General features: G+C 36.2%; 1 protein-coding gene across 2 annotated transcripts in view; it reads left to right on the top strand.

Moving 5' to 3' along the window:
• The first annotated feature begins 12911 nt into the window (after positions 1-12911).
• LOC127882189 (ankyrin-1-like) overlaps positions 12912-22421 on the top strand; it is a 33494-nt gene continuing 23984 nt past the window's right edge. The window contains exons 1-4 of one of the 2 annotated variants that reach the window (XM_052430696.1): positions 12912-12969; positions 13148-13384; positions 18809-19000; positions 20787-20908. In XM_052430696.1, coding sequence (XP_052286656.1) covers positions 13312-13384; positions 18809-19000; positions 20787-20908 — 387 coding nt within the window. In that variant the 5' untranslated portion in view covers positions 12912-12969; positions 13148-13311. Of the gene's footprint in view, positions 12970-13147; positions 13385-18808; positions 19001-20786; positions 20909-22421 lie in introns of those variants that run through there. The other variant, XM_052430697.1, reaches the window with a different exon arrangement.

Here is a 22421-nt window from a genome sequence, read left to right as displayed (position 1 = left end):
ACCGAGTACGGCAAACATTGTGGTTGGATAATTAAACGATTTTCCTCTTATCGTGACACTATATTTTTTTTTTGGTAAACGAGTACTGACCCTGAAATTCTGCGAGATGGGTTTTAACGCGTAATTGTAACTGGGCCACAATTTGTGTCGTTTGAACATACAGAGAGCAGTCCGGAATTCCTTACACTGAACAGTGCTACATCCTTTGCGCTGAGCAAAGACACGGTGATGTAGCCAAAGTTCAGAAGTTTTATCTCGATTAAGCCTATGAAATATTCGAAAATATCGACGCCTGTCTGTTTGCGTTATGTAAAAGTCATTTAAGGTGAAAAGCTGGGTAAACAGCTATGCCGAAAAAGCGCATTAGTGCTCTATACCTATGTTTAGGTCAGAGTTGGCCGTGTGAACTGCTAGGGTAACAAGTAATGAATAAACAACAAAGTACGGGTCAACAGGGCTGTCTATATGACTACCTAATTCGTGAGTAAAAAGTATTGCTCGCAGAGTTATTTTCAACAATTATCTTATTGTATATTTTGAATTTGTCTATGGTGTCAAAAATCAAAAGTTTTGTACAGAGAATTTTCATCATGAAATTATATTCTTAGTGAGATAGGTATTCGATATTCCAACAATATTCATTTAATATGATGATGATTGCAAATTGTCTTTATATTCAGTTCTCATTACCATTTTCAACATACTTTCTATGCTTTCAGAACGTCCAAAAAGGGCCATGTTGTTGTTATTTTGTCTAAGTTAAAAATAAATAAATAGGATGATAAAAAGTGCACACACATCTCGACCCGTGCGTTATGACACACTCTTTATAAATTTGAATGGGGATGTTTATTTCAAAGTTACGATTTAAAAAAAATGAGTTACGTCTTAAATTATGCAATAGCGAACAACTTTAGTGCCTTCAGCGCTTTGATTTATCTTTATCTTTACACTTTAGCAGATGAATAAATGTTATAGATAAAAAAGGAGACCGTCGATAACAAAACGTTAACTGTTAGTGAATTGAACTGCACAACCTCTTCCTTCAGGTGGTTCAACTTAAAAGAACAATGACACATCGACAATTTATGTTGTTACTATTGGAAATGGCGAACATCGTAACTTGAAAGTGTAATTGACAGTTCAATGAGTTCAATGGATGTTATGACAAAGCGTAGATTGACCGCTATTCTTGGAAACAATTGTTCATACCTGTAGTATTTTTTTCAAAGGATTTACACAACTCACGAACAAACAGTCGAATACTTATAAAGGTCGACTAGTTTGCTCGATAAAGATTCAAGACATCAGATTATTATATATGAGAAATGTTGTTTTTCTTCGTTAACTTGAGGGTAAAACGTCAACAACCTGTACTATTGTCATCATGATTTCGTTAATGAGTAATCTGAACGGTATCCACCACCAACAATGTACGTAACAAAGGCAAAATGATCACATAGATATTTTTAGACGAAAATATTATATTCAATACTTACGCGCCTTATATTGGAAATTGTTTATGTTTTACTTAGAGGGTTCTGCATGACATACAGATTAACAACTCTTGGAAAATAGACACGTTATACCGTTTTGCAGTTTTTGCGTACATACAAATAAGCATCATCAATAAACATATTGACATTTCCAGGTTTCGTGAGACACGATTAGCATGACAAGACACACCTTGGAGATTTATTATGCATCTTGCGTGCAAAATGTGCCGAGAAAATCGTGAATTCCACGTAGATCGTTACAGACAATTTGCGAACATTAGTGCACTAATATACATTGATGTCACCGATGTTACGTGTGCAGATTTTATGTTATTTAGTAATGCATGATAACTCTATTAGCAGCACGGCGTTCTTATGTTTAAATACGTGAACAACTGCTACAATTTAAACACTGCTAAAAACTTTTCGGAATTGACATTTAGGCTTATTCTTGTTAAATGATTCCAACATAGATAGAATATATGAAATTACAACAAAGGAATGTCTGCGGTTGTTAAACTTCTAGTTTACACTCTGAAAAGGAACTCTTTACATAGGCACAGCCTAATTGACCACAAAGGTGCCCAATTATTCACTGGGATGTAACCACACTGACGGTCGAAACAAAACAAAAAGAATGACCATTTTGGTTGCATAACGTTTACTCTCGTTGCCGGAACTTCGTATATAGAAGTATGTTATAAAGTAAGCACATACTATGATCTTATAACGGAAAATTGCATATCGAACACGTTGTATCTACTGACATGCTGCGTTGTACGTTGCAGCTACTGACATGCGGCTTTGTACGTTTCAGCTACTGACATGCTGCGCTGTACGTTGCAGCTACTGACATGCTGCGCTGTACGTTGCAGCTACTTACATGCTGCGTTGTACGTTGTAGCTACTGACATGCTGCGATGAACGTTGCAGCTACTGACATGCTGCGCTGTACGTTGCAGCTACTGACATGCTGCGCTCTACGTTACAGCTACTGACATGCTGCGCTGTACGTTGTAGCTACTGACATGCTGCGCTGTACGTTGTAGCTACTGACATGCTGCGCTGTACGTTGCAGCTACTGACATGCTGCGCTGTACGTTGTAGCTACTGACATGCTGCGCTGTACGTTGCAGCTACTGACATGCTGCGCTGTACGTTGCAGCTACTGGCATGCTGCGTTGTATGGTGCAGCTACTGACATGCTGCGCTGTGCATTGTAGCTACTGACATGCTGCGTTGTATGGTGCAGCTACTGACATGATGCGCTGTACGTTGAAGCTACTGACATGCTGCGTTGTACGTTGTAGCTACTTGCATGATGCGCTGTACGTTGCAGCTACTGACATGCTGCGCTGTACGTTGCAGCTACTGACATGCTGCGTTGTACGTTGTAGCTACTGACATGCTGCGCTGTACGTTGTAGCTACTGACATGCTGCGTTGTATGTTGTAGCTACTTACATGATGCGCTGTATGTTGTAGCTACTGACATGCTGCGCTGTACGTTGCAGCTACTGACATGCTGCGCTGTACGTTGTAGCTACTGACATGCTGCGCTGTACGTTTCAGCTAATGACATGCTGCGCTGTACATTGCAGCTAATGACATGCTGCGCTGTACATTGCAGCTACTAACATGCTGCGCTGTAAGTTTCAGCTACTGACATGCTGCGCTGTACATTGCAGCTACTGACATGCTGCGCTGTACATTGTAGCTACTGACATGCTGCGCTGTAAGTTTCAGCTACTGACATGCTGCGCTGTACATTGCAGCTACTGACATGCTGCGCTGTACATTGCATCTACTGACATGCTGCGCTATATATTACATCTACTGACATGCTGCGCTGTACATTGCATCTACTTACATGCTGCTCTGTACATTGCATCTACTGACATGCTGCGCTGTACATTGCATCTTCTGACATGCTGCGCTGTACATTGCATCTACTGACATGCTGCGCTGTTCATTGCATCTACTGACATACTGCGTTGTACATTGCATCTACTAACATGCTGCGCTGTACGTTGCAGCTACTGGCATGCTGCGTTGTATGGTGCAGCTACTGACATGCTGCGATGTACGTTGCAGCTACTGACATGCTGCGCTGTACATTGCAGCTACTGACATGCTGCGATGTACGTTGCAGCTACTGACATGCTGCGTTGCACGTTGCAGCTACTGACATGCTGCGTTGTATGGTGCAGCTACTGACATGCTGCGATGTACGTTGCAGCTACTGACATGCTGCGATGTACGTTGCAGCTACTGACATGCTGCGTTGCACGTTACAAACTGCACTGAGCATTTTTGTTTTGGAAATAACATACAAGGGAAACATAAGCTAAGATTGAACAATAACAATCTGAATCAAAATACATGGGTGAATGTACGAATGGTCGTTCTAAAAGTATTCACGTGGAGACATGTTATGCAGTGTTTCTCGCAATCCTTCGTAAGAACAGATCGTACTCATTAATTGAAAAAGGGCGTTTTCTTTCGTACGAAATTTTAATCCGATCATTTACGAATGAATGGTATTAACGACGCTTTTCGACGGTATCCCCACATTGATACATAAAATAATATGCACGAGAAAATTAATATAACAGTTTACTTTGGGAAAAGAAATGTTCCAATTCTGGAGTTCAAAATGTTCTTAGTTGTGTCTTGAAAACTGCTCAGCAAAAACTTATCGCCCATTAAATTACAATTTCTCACGTTTTGGTTTTGAAACAAGAACACGTGCCAATAAAAGTGTTCAATAGATTGTTCGTGATTCGTTTAGTCGTGAATGTGTACTATATAAGTATTACTGGTATTTTAAATATCTGATGGCAGCTTTTAGATATTTTTATTTCATTTTTATGCCTGCACAGGTCATTAACATTAACTGATGACGTCATTTGAATATTACTGCGTTTAGATTGTATACTTAAATATTGGTGTTAATTTGTGAATCCGGACCCGTTATTTGTAAGTCGCAATAGACACCGGTACTGAATACGAAATTGAGCATGTGAACTAAATAAAGTTCAAACCACCACCTCGGAATATAATATTTCCGAGGGAAATTTGGAAAATGTATATATTAAAACGTTGTATTCGACGAAAACGGTATTTCAGCAACGGCCTTAACTTATGCAATTATGATAACATGATTTAATTTACAGGTTTCCCGTAGGTTCTATTTATCCACTTTGAATCTACGGCATGTCCATGTGTTTCTACATAGATTGTAGACGCGGTTAAACTGGGAATATTACAGAGCGACTGAAATAGTTCTAATGTACCTAAAAAAACGTTACTGGGGAGTTGACGCGAATAAAATAAGGTTTAGTTGACATGCACTGTCTATTTATACGATAAGTCGATTATAATACAATTATCGCATGGCAAAAAATTCTTACAATAAACCGTGATTTGTGGGAAATAAAGTAAACCATACTCACTATTACCGGTATATTTAAAGAAAGACGTTTATGCAGATGTTACAATTGGAATAAAGACTAGACAACATTTGAAACCACTGACTTGCTTTGAAAAATTAACGGGTTCCAATGGTTGTTATTTAACAATGTCGAACTTTTTTCTTATGGAAATAGTCAATATCTAACCACATGTAATTATAAAATGCTTTCTAGAGTTTGAGACATGCGGATTTGTATCATGGGTTAAAAATACTCATCCATTTTTTTAATCTAGAAATGTAATTATTCATTTTAAGACGAAGATCATAGAATTCATGTTTTCGATTTTAACCCTATATGTAAATAATATTAAATTTAAAGGTATTAAATCAGCGCCGTGTTGGTATGTTTTACCAAAAATAGCAAGAACTTTCAGACTTAACATTGTGATTAATATGTACATAATGCATTACGCATATTTGTACGCTGCTTCCATGGTAAAATGTATTAAGGTGAAACTTTAAATATGATGGTGACGCTATTCGATGGTCACGTTTCGTTCATAGAATGTATATGATTAATACGTTATTTAGAAATTCAAACCAAATGTTATTTTGATACAACACGCGTTTATACGCCTGTATATATTTCAGTATACGACAGTGTAGCTATTATTGACGCACATGACTTGATATAATCAATTGGTTCAATAACAGAACTGTATGTTGGAAAAAAATAAGTAAAGATATAATAGGGGTTTTGTTTTATCTATGTTATGTATGGTTAACATCATTTATTACAATGTTGCGTACAGTAAGCGTGTAATCAATAATAGGGCTTTAAAAAGTTCGTCTGTAATCAATTCCACATTATACAAACACTTAATTCCACATCAAAACAATATTTAAGATACTCATGTTTCCATGTTTCAACGTTACAGAATAAGTTAGATAAATTAATGATATACTGAAGTCTGTAAATAATAAATAATGTATTTGTGCACATATCATATTAATGCAATCAACAGTCAACTGCCTCAACCTGTTGATGCATATTTATATAAAGTTGGACATTATAATTAATTATGATTATATCCTCACAACGCTGCAAGAACGTATCCGAATGAGATTATAGTATTATGAACACGTTATTGAAAGTATTCAAATATTATTTTGTCTTTTTATAAAATACAAAATTAACTGTCAACAGTCACATACTGATCAACTCGATTGACATGGTATAGAATGGAAAAACCTATTTTTTTCAATGTCGTTGTATATAGCATATGTAATAGTTATCTTATAAGTTAGAAAGGGGATCTTATAATCAATTTAAAATATAGGGAATCAATGCAAGTTTGAGGAATGTACGTTGAAAAAGTAAGAATATTTGGTCTGACAAAATTGTTTCTGCAGACAGACGCACGTACACATGAAATGGTGGAGAAAAGTCCATGACAAATAAACACCCTCCACTTACTTGCTGGGTAACACAAAGCATGCTTAAATCTTTAAGATGAAGAAGTTAATTGTAGACGCCTAGCTCTAAGGCTTCAGTTACGCTAGGATATTTTTACACACAACCATAACATGGACCTGTATAGTAAGCCAATTGACGATAGGAACGAGATTAAATTAATTTATTGATTATTTAATCCGTATATATTCAAAGACCATTCACTAGTTGGTATATATATATATATATATATATGTGTGTGTGTGTGTGTGTGTGTGTGTGTGTGTGTGTATGCATGTATGTGTGTATGCATGTGTGTATGTACTGAATTGCTATGAATTCTGGTCTATTGTCAACTCTCACTGTCTCTCAACAAGGTCACGTACGGAGAGTGGAAAGTGGATATGGCTTTTCCATTCAAAACGTGCGAGGATTATTGCTATTTTTTATACCGATCGTGACACCACTCCTAGTGCTGAGCTATGTGAAACTTAAAGCATGTCTACTAAGATGGTGATGCGATGGTCTTGTCGTCGATTTAATCGATGCGGAATGACCTTTTGGAAGGAAATGCTTAGTCATGTACATAGCAAACAAAACGAGAGCACTCATAAATGGTCAAGGAGAAAACATGCATTGAGACAATATTGCTAGTATGGAAACGATCTTTAAGCTTCTTTTTGGAATTTCTTTACCACAATGCTGGTTTTAGATGGAACGGCGAAAATATGCATAATTATCGATATAAGATATATGTAAACAAGGACAACAAGACAAATAACGATAAATAAATAACTACACGCCCACCCAGGTAAGAGAACAAACATCGTTTACGCTATCATTCACTGTATTACGTAGTGAAAGCCTAAGATTCCATGTCAATTAACAAAATATGTGATCACAGCGGGTGAGAGGAAGTAGTTGTTAAGACTTATCAATTAAAATATTGTATTATACATGGAAACACAATTTTCTATAATACATGTGTTTATGTTCTTAATTTCGAAACAAGTTTAACGATACTCGGTGTTAAAGAGGCCTTTTCACAGATTTTGGCATATATTGAAGTTTGTCATTAAATGCTTTGTATTGCTGAATGTAAACGTTTGATCTAAAAAGCTCCAGTAAAAAAAAGTCAAGAATAAAATAAAATAAAAAAAGTAACCCACAACAGGGCTCGAACCACTGACCCGTGAAGTCCTGAAGTAAATGTCTCCCACTTGGACCACTCGGCCATCCTTGCTCACACAATGAAGCATATATATTTTTTACTTTATATAAGCAATCGTCGTTTCACAAAATATAACGACAACAACAGAACTTTCCAAATTATTCAATCGTTTCGCGTTATAATTTTCGAGTTTTTAAATCGTCAAAAAGATGCAAATAATGGCTATGTTTAAGCATGATAAATGTTCAGTATTAATGTTTCCTCACATTTTTTTTTTATTTTGTCAATTTACCAAAACGTGAAAAGGCCCCTTTAATGACATAGTCTGAGTCTATCTGCCTCCACGTTTTTAATTTTTTACGCTCGGTCGCCTTCTTTTCAACACCACAGGTATATGCAAATTTTAAACACAAATAGACGGATTCATGCTGGCGTTGCTTATGAATGTAAGATACATAAAGTATGTACGTTACTACGCTCCGTATATTACCGATATTTCTTGGAAGTAATATGGTTGTTATTCTAACACATGGTCATAAACAAACAGTATATGCGATTCGTTCACAGAAATGTGGCCCCTATTGTACATTTTCTTGTCTTTGCTAACGGTTTATTAATGCCTTTAGCAGATAATAATGCCAAACAAAAAACGCCATATTTCCAACAGTTACTATAGAAAAATTTCCCAAACGATTTAAATAAACGTTTTAATAAACATGTTAAACATAAATGTACGATAACATATTATTCCATATTGCACATTGATTATTACGTGATTTGTATTAGTTAAATGCAAGAACAGGATAACATTACTCATTATTACTATGGCCAAATATACATGTATGTTCTGCAGATTAATTGCAGATTAATTGATAAGAATGATAAAATACGCCATTACGCGTGTGCATGGACATAAAGTATCGTATTTGCACAAGCAAACTGCGCATGATATGTATCAAGCACGACGTAGTATTCCCTTGAGGACTTCATTGTAAAGTAAATCATCAATAATCACAAAACATGACATCAAGTGCTAAAGTACCGGTAAATCACAAGCAGACGGTTCGTAATTTAATGCAGAGTGAAATTTAACTTTAAGACAAAATTAAACACTGCATGTATTCAGTTGCAAAATAAAAAATTTCATTGAATTTAACAAAATAAGTGAACAAAACGGAATGAGAAGTAAACCTGGTTATCCATGCATTGGTGGGTTACGTTTTAGCAAAATACATGACCTTTATCACATTTACCAGAAATTTGTATGATACTATTTATTATATTATCGCCACGTGCCATATTAAAATTAGGACCCAACCATTCACAATCGGGTCACAAAAAGTAAATATGCCGTATTGATATAAGATTATAGTATAATAATTAAATATAAATTGGCGAATGCAGTATGTTTGAGTGCACATGAAAGATGATCAGTGTAGCCAATATATATATATATTATATATAGAGAATATTTGGTTGGTGACTTTTGATATCATGTGATATAAGACGAGTCTGATATGGCGTAGGAAAAGGCGAGGCTTGCCGAGCCTTTTCACACGCCATATCGGACGAGTCTTATATCACATGATATCAAAAGTCATCAACCATATATTCTATTTATTATGCCACATTTTAAAGTAAATAAGAAAACATTCACAAAACAAACAAAAACAAACAACCGCTAAATTCATTGATGTAGATACAACTTCTTGTTTATTAATGTTCTAACTTCTTAATAAAATATGAATCGCTGTTCGTTTCCATTTAAACCAAAGAAGCGACATACCACGCCTACAAAAAAGTAGTTCTCAGAATGGGCGGGGCTAAAACATGGAACGCTAAAAAAATTCATTGAGTAAACCAAATATGGACGGAGTTTTAAAACGGATATTGATGGGCGGAGCTTAAAACTGTTATCGGATGGGTATCCGATAACACTTTAAAATATCATGTCAGCGTTTCCAACGTAAATGCGCTGTCGTGGCATAATAAATATATATATATATATATATATATATATATATATATATATATATATATATATATATATATATATATATATATATATATATATATATATATATATATTAGGCATTTTAATCGTAAAAATACATTGTTTAACAACTATACATTTAAAATATTGTGCAATTTTACTGCTACGCAAGTAAGGTATTTAACGGGTACCGGCAAAAGTAAACTCAACTATTACGTGTAAAGCTTGTACATTACTGCAGTATAAGAAACACCATCATGAACAAAAGCAATCACAATAGGGTAAAACATAATTGTGTTAAATAAATAAAATATATGCATTTATCATAAAATGCTATATTTTTATCACTCCCTATTACTAGTAAAGAGATATCATTATACATGCAAAGACAGTTCAATTTGCATAATATGCAGGGTTTTTCCGTTTGCATGCTAAATTGTATTAACATTTAATGTAAAAGAAAATCACCACGATATTTAAAAATTGTAATGTATTACGCTTTTTAGGACTTTGTTTTATATTAAATGCACATCTGACACTATCGATCGCTGATGAAATAACACTATCCACACCACATACAATTATAATGAAATTAATACATATTTATTATTGTTGAAATATAATTTATTTAATTCTTACCATCAGAAAGAATACGGCTAATTTATTGTTTTGTTTTGTGGACTTGTCTTCTGATCACGTTTACTCTATGCTTATAACTACTTCGTATTTTTATGACGAGGGAATTTGATTTGTGTATATTAATCTATTTGGTACTAAATATGATATATTTGCACTATATTTTAAGAGTTTTAATGTTTATTTCGGTCTTATTACAAATTTATTGACTAAACAAGAGCCCTTTGTACATGTTTTACGTTACCGTAACCAGTGTTTTTGCCAACCAGTGAGTTCGCATGCGTAGAAAATCCCGAATGTAAACAATAACATTCATCTGGTCTATAAGGCGAGATGAAAATTCAAATACCCGCGCGCTAAAAGATTGTATTCGCACATAAAAGTAAGAACATCGTGAAACCTCTTTTCTACAATCATATACACTTATGCAGTGACACTCTTCATATAGGCATAAACGTTTTGTAAATGACTTTCTTTAAGTAAATGTACGTTAGTGCTTAACATATGTTCATACTTAGCACATTTAAACATGCTCCTGTGCGCATGTTAATACATCAGAAAACTCATTGTGAAAATATTGTGAATGCTATGTAGAAGGGGAGATGACTCAACTTATTTTGTGCATAATGTTGTGTTGTTGTTTTTTACAAATAAAGCTTCTTTTACTAATGTTGTTATCATTTTCTGAAATATTTTTTATAACAAAATAACTGTTCGTAGCTGTTATTATTTGTTTAATAAATAGCTGCGTATTTACAAAGTGGTTACACATAAATATGAAGAAGTATTCGTCCTATATTATTGGGTTTCACATGATTGTTTCAATCAATTCCAAAATGACGTTCCATTTCGACAGGTGCGTTTATAACTGTTTCAAATATGCAAAGATTTACAGCTAAATTTTAAATTCAAGAGCTGATACATGTTATAGCATACAAAATATTTTTAATCTTTTTTGGCAAGGGGGGGGGGGTATATTAATGAATTAATATGTACCACGTTGAACACGATTGTCATTTTTTTCTACGACCAAAACAATCAGCTTTTAAAAAACGCTTGTACCGTAGTCTTAATAAGAACGCCGGTGTGCTTTTCAAACCGATATCGAAATTCCGTTGAAGCGCAAGACCCGTAAAATATGCAAGTGCGCATGCGCAATTTGATCACTACATCAATAAATATATATATATATCAATAAAAAAATGATACCTGACGATGTCCGTAACTATGATTGAGAATATCATGATGGGCCTCTGCAACATGTGAACATAGGCCACCGTCCAGCCGTCCCCATGTCTTGTCGATCTGCTTGACATCTACGTCTAGGTCTCGGCGATAGGTATTTTAGATCGCCTTCTCTTCATCTTTCCGTGTTTTTTTTTGGGTGAAATATTACCGTGTCGTGCAGAAAGAAGGATTGCGAATGGTGGGATGTGTCCATCGCTATCATATCCGAAGGATGTCTTATTCCAGGCCGGGGCTTCTGCTTTGTTCTCCTCTATAATACTTCGTTATTGATCGTGTTGGTCTGCGGATATTGAGGATTTTCGTGAGGCGTGTGTTGATGAAGACAATGAATTTCTTCATGGTAGTGACGACGGTTCTCCAGGTTTCTGTCCCATATTTTAAAAATATGAAATAAACGTAACTTATGTGTATATAACTAATATAATTTTTAATAAAAACAACAACATATAAATTAATCCATTGATAGTATGAACACTGTCATTTCGTATTGATATCAAATACTTATTAAAGTGTTGTTGTTGATTTATCAGGGGCGCACATTTTTTTGAAACATGAAAAACAAATAAAAAATGCTTCAACTTCGAAAAACGCAAAAAAATGTTGACCCTGATGGGTTGAGGGATAGAAATCTGCATTTCATATTGACAACAATCCTCAGACAATGGATTCTGGTCGTGTTCAAAGAACATATCTTCCAATTATCAACTCTACTTCTTTCTATGTGTATATATTCTAGCTCGCTTCTTTTCACGTGACTAATTGCTGTTACTAGTTTACATAGATCTACATGTAGATCCACTTGTCTCCCTCTCAACACTACAGTAAGTTGTAATTGATTATCATTGGATTTTTAAGATACATTCCGAATGATGTTTATTACCGCGGACATTTAAAATGGAGCACTTGCCCCAGTATCCCTTTCCATTGACTGAATCCGGGTCGGTTCGGTCCCTTGATGCCGAACAAAAACAAAATTTAGTTAAAAATTTTAGGCCAAAGTCTTATATTTTCGTATCTTATTTTTTGTCTAGATATGCTTTAAATCTCACCACAGGAATTACAGGATTAAAAAATGTTCTAGGGGAGGACCCCCGGACCCCCCTTTTTTATGTATCATATCCGGACCTACAGCTAAAAAACATCTAGCTACGCCCCTGTTTATTGTAAATTTAATATAACCGTGATTAATGTTATATTCATATCTACCTATCCATGTTTATTTGACAAAACTTCCTATACATAAAACGACTTCATATTAAAACCAGTTATAAAGTCTACATTTTAATTAATGAATCATATAGAACATATACTATCGATACGAGTCATAAGGGTAATACTACTTCAACGATACAGATTCTTTGGTTGTAAATCTGAGAATTAAAACGAAAAAATTGAAAATTGGCATTACGACTAGCTGTGAACGGCGTTTATTTGATGAGTTCTGTTCGGAACCAGTCAAATTTGTGCGCTAAGGTAGGCCACACAACTAGTTTTACAGTGCTTTGATTTTCAATACACGGTGTTTAGTTAAACCGTTACCACGAAAAATAATGCTACAGTACTCAAAATATTGACGTTTTACCTTTAAAATTATCGTACATTATACTAAAATCAATATTGCTTAATAAAAAAGGCTGTGTAGATCCAAAGCTTTAATCGAACATTTTAATAGTTCAAGCTTATCTATGTGTTGTATGAATCGTTGGTTATGTATGCTATGTGATGTTTTGTTTTAGCTCACCACTTTTGACATTTCGTATTTTTGTCTTTTTTGATAATTCTGTACATGACAACAGTCGACAAATTGCAACGCCTTCGATTGTGAAGTTAACACTTAGACTCGCATTCGGTCAGTTAGTAAGAAGATAAAAGTGTGGAGTGATTGTCAGTGAGTATAAAAATGGAAGCATTTGAAACCGGACATCACAGAACAGAAACGGAAACCACCATGGCCACCGATGCAGTTGATTCAGGTACATGACCTGGGACCGGTTTGACAGTAAGCCATGTACATGGAAAAAAGGAATGGTCACGTCAAGTTTGGAAAAGGCTATATAAATATTGAACCCACGACCTCCAAAGTGGTAGACACTAACCGTGTCGCTAAAGAGCTAGCCCAACAGCAAGGCTGTTGGAAGTGACCTTATTTCACTACACTCTTCCCCCTCTTAATGTTTCAAGGCCCAGACACGCTCGCTTCAGCATGTCCTGCATCCGCATGGCCCACCACTTTCTGAATCGTTCACCTCTTCGCCATTAAAGAGAAAATCCTGAGCTCCAACGGGGAATTGAACCCGTCACCTCCAGAGTGGTAGTCAGACATTCCAACAGCGTTGCTAAAGAGCTAGCCCAACAGCAAGGCTGTTGGAAGTGACCTAATTTCACTACACTCTTCACCCTCTTGATGTTTCAAGGCCCAGACACGCTCGCTACAGCATGTCTTGCATCTGCATGGCCCACCCAGAAATCATAAAGCAGCTCTCACCACTTACTTAATTGTTCGCCTTGTTGCCATTTAAGTGAAAATCCTGAGCTCCAAAGGGGGATTGAACCCGTGACCTCTAGAGCGGTAGTCAGAAACTCTAACTGCGTTGCTTAAGAACCAGCCCAACAGAAAGGCTGTTGGAAGTGACCTTATTTTACTACAGAAGCAACTCACATTTTGCAGTTTGGGGAAAAACATTAACAAATATAAACAGACACACGGAAGTGCTAATGTAGTGTAGTTGATTTCATTTTACGATTTTTATACATAAAGTAATCTGGTTATGTCTTCACTTCTTTATATTGGTATTTCCTCATTCTGAAGTGTTGTTGTTTTAATTGGCCATTTAACTGTACAGATGCATGTTGTGCATCTTATTTATTTAAATCGGTCAATTTCTGGTACAAAGTAAATCATTAAAAGGAGTAGTAGTCACTTGTCTTTCATTTAATTTATGTGCAAAGTTAATATGTTGCCTGCAAAAGTTTTGCCCACATCGCCCTTACTGCTGAGCCCTGAGAGGTAGTTCAGGTTACTTTGAATCAACTACCCGGGTATAAAGTCATTTGATTTCTTTAAATAGAATCAGACTCAATAAATCAAACATTTTGAAACCAATATGTTAAATATTTTAGACACAAACATCAAAAACATATTTTACAAAGTGCTATTTAGGTCATTATTAACTCGTCAAACATGATATTCATTCACCAAAAAAAATCAGCTTGATTGTATTTATATTTAATTATTTTCAAATAGGGACTTAGAGGTATACTACACAGAAACACAAGTTACTGCCTGATTGTTTTGCAATATATCAGGCTTGGCATGCATCACCGTCATTTTATTGAAAGCCTTGTCGCATATATAACAAAACGAACAGGCAGTAACTTGTTAATCTTTATATATCACAGGGTGAGAACATTAAGTGAAGCCTGCAGTCTGTTAATGACTAATTCCCTGGATTCTCATTACCAAGGAAAATGCTTGGCAAACATCTCTTAGTTTTTAGCTCGTCTATTATATATGAAATATATATAGTGGAGCTATCCTACTCACCCAGGTGTCGGCGTTTCCGTTCCGTTAGCATTAGCGTGCAAATGTTAAAGTTTTCGTACTACCCCAATTAGTTTCATTGTCCCTTGACATATTGTTTCATATTTTGCATACGTGTTTACCAACATGACCCCAACCTATAAACAAGAGCAGACAACTCTATCAAGCATTTTGTCATAATTATAGCCCCTTTTCCACTTAGAATATGCAGCAAGTGTTAAAGTTTTCGTACTACGGTACCCCATTTATTTTCATTGTCCCTTGACATATTGCTTTCATATTTTGCATACTTGTTTACCAACATCAACCCAATCTATAAACAAGAGCAGACAACTCTATCAAGCATTTTGTCATAATTATTGTCCCTTTTATACTTAGAATATGCATATTATTGATAAATCTATGTTAAAGTTTGCTTATTACCCCAAATATTTCCTATATCCTTTGACATTTTGCTTTTATATGTTGCATACTTGTTTACCAACATGACCCAACCTATGAACAAGAGCAGACCACTGTATCAAGCATTTTGACATAATTATGGCCCCTTTTACACTTAGATAATTGAACATATTGCTTAAATTGCCATAACTTCTTTATTTATGATCACATTGTATTATTACTTCCTCCCTCCCCCCAATTTTTTTTATGCCCCCGGACCGAAAGATCGGGGGTATATTGTTTTTGGCCTGTCTGTCATTGTATGTGTGTGTGTGTCCCAAAACTTTAACCTTGGTCATAACTTTGTGCAATATTGAAGATAGCAACTTGATATTTGGCATGCACGTGTATCTCATGGAGCTTCACATATTGAGTGGTGAAAGGTCAAGGTCATCCTTCAAGGTCAAAGGTAAAAAAAAAACAAATTCAAAAACTTTAACCAAATCTTTAACCTTCTTCATAACTTTTGCAATATTGTACATAGCAACTTGATATTTGGCATGCATTTGTACCTCATGGAGCTGCTCATTTTGAGTGGTGAAAGGTCAAGGTCAAGGTCATCCTTCAAGGTAAAAGGTAAAAAAATAATTAAAAGCGGCGCATTAGCGGGACTTGTGTTTCTGACAAACACATCTCTTGTTGTTTTTTTAAACATCATCTTATAAATTACCACACCCCACATTATACCCCCCTCTCACCCCCACCCCCCTACCCCCCCCTACCCCCCACCCTCAATTTTTTTTTTAAACATCATCTTATAAATTACCACACCCCACATTATAACCCCCTACCCCCCTCCAAAAAAAATAATATTTTTTTTCCCTTTTTTTATTTTTTGAAAGATCGTCTAATAAATGACCACACCCCACATTATACCCCCTCTCACCCCCCCCCCCCCAAAAAAAAAACAACATTTTTTTTTTCCTTTTTTATTATTGAAAGATCGTCTAATAAATTATTGAATATGAACAATTTCCCCATGATCGCTTATGTTATGCAGTCAAGCACTTGAATAGTCGAGCGCGCTTTCCTCTGACAGCTATTGTTTTAAATTGTTGATGATATCTTGATTTGAAATAACTTTGTTAGTGTTTCTCAATCTACAAAATGAATAAATTTCTTCTGGTAATATTGACACTTTTTAAAGAAAAAATAACGTGATCGAGAAAGGCCACAATATTTTCAATAAATATAAGAAAAATGAAATACTTAACTAGTTATTGAGCTAACATAGATGGTTAGTGGTGCTTAATTTCAAATAACTATTTCACACAATTTTTCTTAAGAATTTCAACTAGTGCATAAAAGACAGGTTTTTATGCTGCTTATTTGAAAAACATCATAATTACTTTATTTAATAAGCCTGTATTCTTGTTCAAAATTTGATTTTTTCTACACGGGTATGTTTCATGGAACGTGAAATTTTGTCAACAATTTTATAAGTTTTCAAGGAATTATTCCTATACCTTAAGACAGCGGCACAAACTGCAAGAAAAACTGTCTTTTATGCACTAAAGATTTTTGAAAATGTATTTCAATAACTTGAGATCTTTGTGATAAATAAAGTTCTTAATGGTGTGATTCCATTCTGTCCAGCCCGTGTGTAAACTCCTGAAAGCCTCTTTGATTCTGCACCCTGTAGAGGAGGTGTTGGTGGTAGGCAAGGGGCACCTGTATGATTTCCCTTTCCATTCTTAACCCTATGCATGCTGGGAAATTTGTCGTCTGCTAAAATGTAGTCTGCTGAATTTCTAAAATTAGCATTTTCTTCGATTTTTTTTCAAAGAATACCATTAGAATAGCAAACAGTTAGGATCCTGATGAGACGCCACCTTATGTGGCGTCTCATCTGGATCCAAACTGTTTGCAAAGGCCTTCAAAATTCGGTTCCAGCACTGAAAGAGTTAAACATGAGCTGGTGGCAGATCTTACCGACATCCAAAAAGTGGGCTGGGTTTACCGGTAGTCTTTTCAACTTTGGATTGGTAATAGGGTTCAATACCTGTTGAGTTGTGATGACAATAAAAGAATTGAAATAAAATGACCAGTGTAAAAGGCATCAGTTGTAAGGATTAAAAAGTGAGCTCTAAGGAAGAGATTCATTTGGCTAATTTATAATGCATTCAGCATGAACCAGGATGTTGTCTCGCAGGAATAAACACTCCCAAAAATGCAGCTTTTGATTTAATTAGATGTTGAACATGCAATTGCAAGGAACGCTTAAAATTGCATGCAATTGCCACACACTGGTAATTTTTATGCCCCCTTTGGAAGTAGAGGGGGTATATTGTTTTGCTGGAGGTCGGCCCGTCTGTCTGTCTGTCTGTCGGTAGACCAGTTCATTTCCAATTAAACATTGTCAACAAATTGACTGATTGGCTTAATACTTTATATGTGCATTGGCCTTGGACAGTAGATAACCCCTTTTGAAAATGGGGTCACTAGGTCAAAGGTCAATGTCACTGTCGCAATAAGTTTGAAAATTGTTTCCGATCAATAACTTGTCAATGAATTAACCGAATGGCTTGATACTTCACATGTGCATTGGCCTAGGACAGTAGATGACCCCTATTGAAATTGGGGTCACTACCTCAAAGGTCAAGGTCACTGTCACAATAATTGTGAAAACTGTTTCTGATTAATGACTCGTCAACCAATCAACCGATTTGCTTGATACTTCACATGTGCATTGGCCTTGGACAGTAGATGACCCCTATTGAACTTGGGGTCACTAGTTCAAAGCTCTTTTTGGGGGGCATATGTCTCCGACTTTGGAACTCTTGTTAATTTTGGTATTAATTTAATAATATCATTTCAATAAAAACCTGTCCGAGTACAAATAGTTGCCTTTTATGCTCATGGTGAGCTTTTGTTATCGCCTTTTGTCCATCTTGTGGCGTCAATATTTGCCTTGTTAATACTCAAGAGGCCACATTTATCGTCCAATCTTCATGAAATTTGGTCAGAAGATTTGTTTTAATGATATCTTGGACAAGTTTCAAAATGGTTCCGGTTGATTGAAAAACCCGGCCACCAGGGGGCAGGACATTTTCCTTACATGGCTATAGTAAAAACTTATGAACACTCTTAAAGTCACATTTCTTGTCCAATCTTCATGAAACTTGGTCAGAACATTTTTTTAATGATATCTTTGATGTGTTCGAAGAAGGTTCTGGTCTGTTGAAAAACATTGCCACCAGCGGGCTGGTAATTTATCCTTATATGGCTTTAGTTACACCTTGTTAGCACTCTAAAAGTTACATTTATAATTCATTCTTCAAGAAACTTGGTCAGAATATTTCTTTTAATGATATCTTAGGCTGCACAGAACAGGTCAGTTCCTTTGTATCTCAGGTGAGTGACTTTGGGCTTTTCAGGCCCTCTTGTTTTAAACAATTATCTTCATCCTTTTCAGAAACCAGATCAGTGCAAGCTATGTTGGTTGACTGGGTGATGTCTTTGGCTCTGAGTGAAGAAATGCTAGGAAAGAGTGAAGAAATGCCAGAAAAGAGTGAAGAAATGTTAGAAAAGAGTGAAGAAATGCCAGTAAATAGTGAAGAAATGTTAGAAAATTGGAAGTCGTACATTGACACCACCATCATATACGGTAAGAGAGTAATGCATTTTTTGTTAAACGTTAAGCTGCATTGTATATGGACAGTAGAATCATTGAATATTTTTATTAACTGGTTTGTTATACCCCCACAAACGAAGTTTAGGGGGGTATATAGGAGTGGGCTTGTCTGTCTGTCGGTCGGTCCGTATTAAGTGTCGGCTCTCTAATTCAAGTAGTTTTCATCCGATCTTTACCAAACTTGGTCAGAAGTTGTATCTTTATGATGTCTAGGCCAAGTTTGAACATGGGCCTTGTCGGGTCAAAAACTAGGTCACGGGGTCACTTAGTGCGTTCACTTAGTGCGTTTTAAACATTCAGCATGTTGTCTGGTCTCTAATTCAAGTAGTTTTCATCCGATCTTCACCAAACTTGGTCAGAAGTTGTATCTAGATGATCGTAAGGCCAAGTTCGAACATGGGCCTTGCCGGGTCAAAAACTAGGTCACGGGGTCACTTAATGCGTTTTAAACATTTAGCATGTTGTCCGCTCTCATATTCAAGTAGTTTTCATCCGATCTTCACCAAACTTGGTCAGAAGTTGTATCTAGATGATGTATAGGCCAAGTTCGAACATGGGCCTTGCCGGGTCAAAAACAAGGTCACCGGGTCACTTAGTACGTTTTACACATTGAGCATGGTGTCCACTCTCTATTTCAAGTAGTTTAAATCCGATCTTCACCACACTTTGTCAGAAGTTGTAACTAGATGATGTGTAGGTGAAGTTCGAACATGGGCCATGCCGGGTCAAAAACTAGGTCAGGGGGCCACTTAGTGTGTTTTAAACTTCACCATGCTGTCCGCTCTCTAATTCAAGTAGTTTTAATCCAATCTTCACCAAAATTGGTCAGAAGGTGTATCTTGATAATGTCTAGGGCAACTTTGAATATGGGTCATGCCGGGTCAAAAACAAAGTAACGGGGTCACTAAGGGCGTTTTAAACATCACAATGTTGTCCGCTCTCTAATTCAAGTAGTTTTCATCCAATCTTCACCAAACTTGGTCAGAAGTTGTATCTAGATAATGTCTAGTTCAAGCTTGAATATGGGTCATGCCGGGTCAAAAACTAGGTCACGGGGTATCTTAGTGCATTTTAAACCTCACCATGTTGTCCGCTCTCTAATTCAAGTAGTTTTCATCCAATCCTCACCAAACTTGGTCACAAGTTTTATCTAAATGATCTCTAGGACAAGTTTGAACATGGGCCATTTCGGGCCTAAAACTAGGTCACGGGGTCACTAAGTGCGTTTTTTAACATTCAGCATGGTGTCCGCTCTCTAATTCAAGTAGTTTACATCCGATCTTTACCAAACTTGGTCAGAAGTTTTATGGAGATGATCTTAAGGCCAAGGTAGAACATGGGCCTTTCTAGGTCAAAAACTAGGTCAAGGGGTCACTAAGTGCGTTTTAAAAATTGAGCTTGGTCTGTTTTTTGTGAAGACGACATGCAAAATATTATGTGTCAATGCGGCATGTGGGGGTATTCATCACGTCTGTGACAAAGCTCTAGTTTTTATATTTTTTGACTGTAATAGCTGATATATTAAACAAACAAAAATGCAACTATTTTTACTCTATCAACATGTGGTTTAATAAATGGGTTGAAATAAAAATAAAAACAGTTTTATGCTTGTAAGTTGGTGGTTATGCAATTGCAGTTTCTTTTAAGTTTTGGCTTACAACTGATGATACACAGGCGAACATTAATTTATCAGCAGAGTTCTTAAGATTTACTTGTAAATTTCTGCCTGAAAATGTTTCAATTTTGCCATTATTTTTAGAGTCATGTTCGAGCCACTATCAGCCATTGACATCTTTAAGCCATAAAGATGGTGATGCTGAAATCAGTGATGTTGTATCGTGTATTCGAGATGGGAAATGTCATTGTGAGGAAGAAAACAAGGTTAGCTTTGACAAAATTAAATTTGGTACAAATCTGTAAACTTAAGTATATATAACTTGACAGTGAAACAGAAAGCTGTTATACCTTCTCCACAACTTTTTCTCTTCATAGTATTTACCATTCTTAATATTTGTATTTTTGTGCCTTATTATACCCCCACAAACGAAGTTTAGGGGGGTATATAGGAGTGAACTTGTTCGGTCGGTCGGTCTGTCTGTCGGTCCGTATTAAGTGTCCGCTCTCTAATTCAAGTAGTTTTCATCCGATCTTCACCAAACTTGGTCAGAAGTTGTATCTACATGATGTCTAGGCCAAGTTCGAACATTTTGGGCCTTGCCAGGTCAAAAACTAGATCACGGGATCACTTAGTGCGTTTTAAACATTCAGCATGTTGTCCGCTCTCTAATTCAAGTAGTTTTCATCCGATCTTCACCAAACTTGGTCAGAATTTTATCTACATGATGTCTAGGCCAAGTTCAAACATGGGCCTTGCCCGGTCAAAAACTAGGTCACGGGGTCACTTAGTGCGTTTTTTAACATTCAGCATGGTGTCCTCTCTCTTATTCAAGTAGTTTTCATCTGATCTTCACCAAACTTGGTCAGAAGATTTATCTAGATGATCTGAAGGCCACATTCGAACATGGGCTAGCCAGATCAAAAACTAAGTCACAGGGTCACTTAGTACGTTTTACACATTTAGCATGGTGTCTGCTCTCTATTTCAAGTAGTTTAAATCCGATCTTCACAACACTTGGTCGGAAGTTGTAACTAGATGATGTGTAGGTCAAGTTCGAACATGGGCCATGCCGGGTCAAAAACTAGGTCATGGGGTCACTTAGTGTGTTTTAAACCCCACCATGTTGTCCGCTCTCTAATTCAAGTAGTTTGTATCCAATCTTCACCAAAATTGGTCAGAAGTTGGATCTTGATAATGTCTAGGTAAAGTTTGAATATGGGTCATGCCGGGTCAAAAACAAGGTCACTGGGTCACTTAGTGCGTTTTAAACATCACAATGTTGTCCGCTCTCTTATTAGCTCATCTATTTTTTGAAAAAAAATTATGAGCTATTGTCATCAACTTGGCGTCGGCGTCTGCGTTGGCGTTGGCGTTGGCGTCCGGTTAAGTTTTGTGTTTAGGTCCACTTTTCTCAGAAAGTATCAATGCTATTGCATTCAAACTTGGTACACTTACTTACTATTATGAGGGGACTGAGCAGGCAAAGTTAGATAACTCTGGCGTGCATTTTGACAGAATTATGTGCCCTTTTTATACTTAGAAAATTGAAAATTTTGGTTAAGTTTTGCGTTTAGGTCCACTTTTCTCAGTGAGTATCAATGCTATTGCATTCAAACTTGTTACACTTACTTACTATCATGAGGGGACTGGGCAGGCAAAGTTAGATAACTCTAGCATGCATTTTGACAGAATTATGTGACCTTTTTATACTTAGAAAATTGAAAATTTTGGTTAAGTTTTGTGTTTAGGTCCATTTTATTCCTTAAGCATCAAAGC

Source organism: Dreissena polymorpha, chromosome 5, assembly GCF_020536995.1.
Source record: "Dreissena polymorpha isolate Duluth1 chromosome 5, UMN_Dpol_1.0, whole genome shotgun sequence".
In the NCBI taxonomy this organism is placed as follows: domain Eukaryota; kingdom Metazoa; phylum Mollusca; class Bivalvia; order Myida; family Dreissenidae; genus Dreissena; species Dreissena polymorpha.
This window is presented reverse-complemented; position numbering and strand designations above follow the sequence as displayed.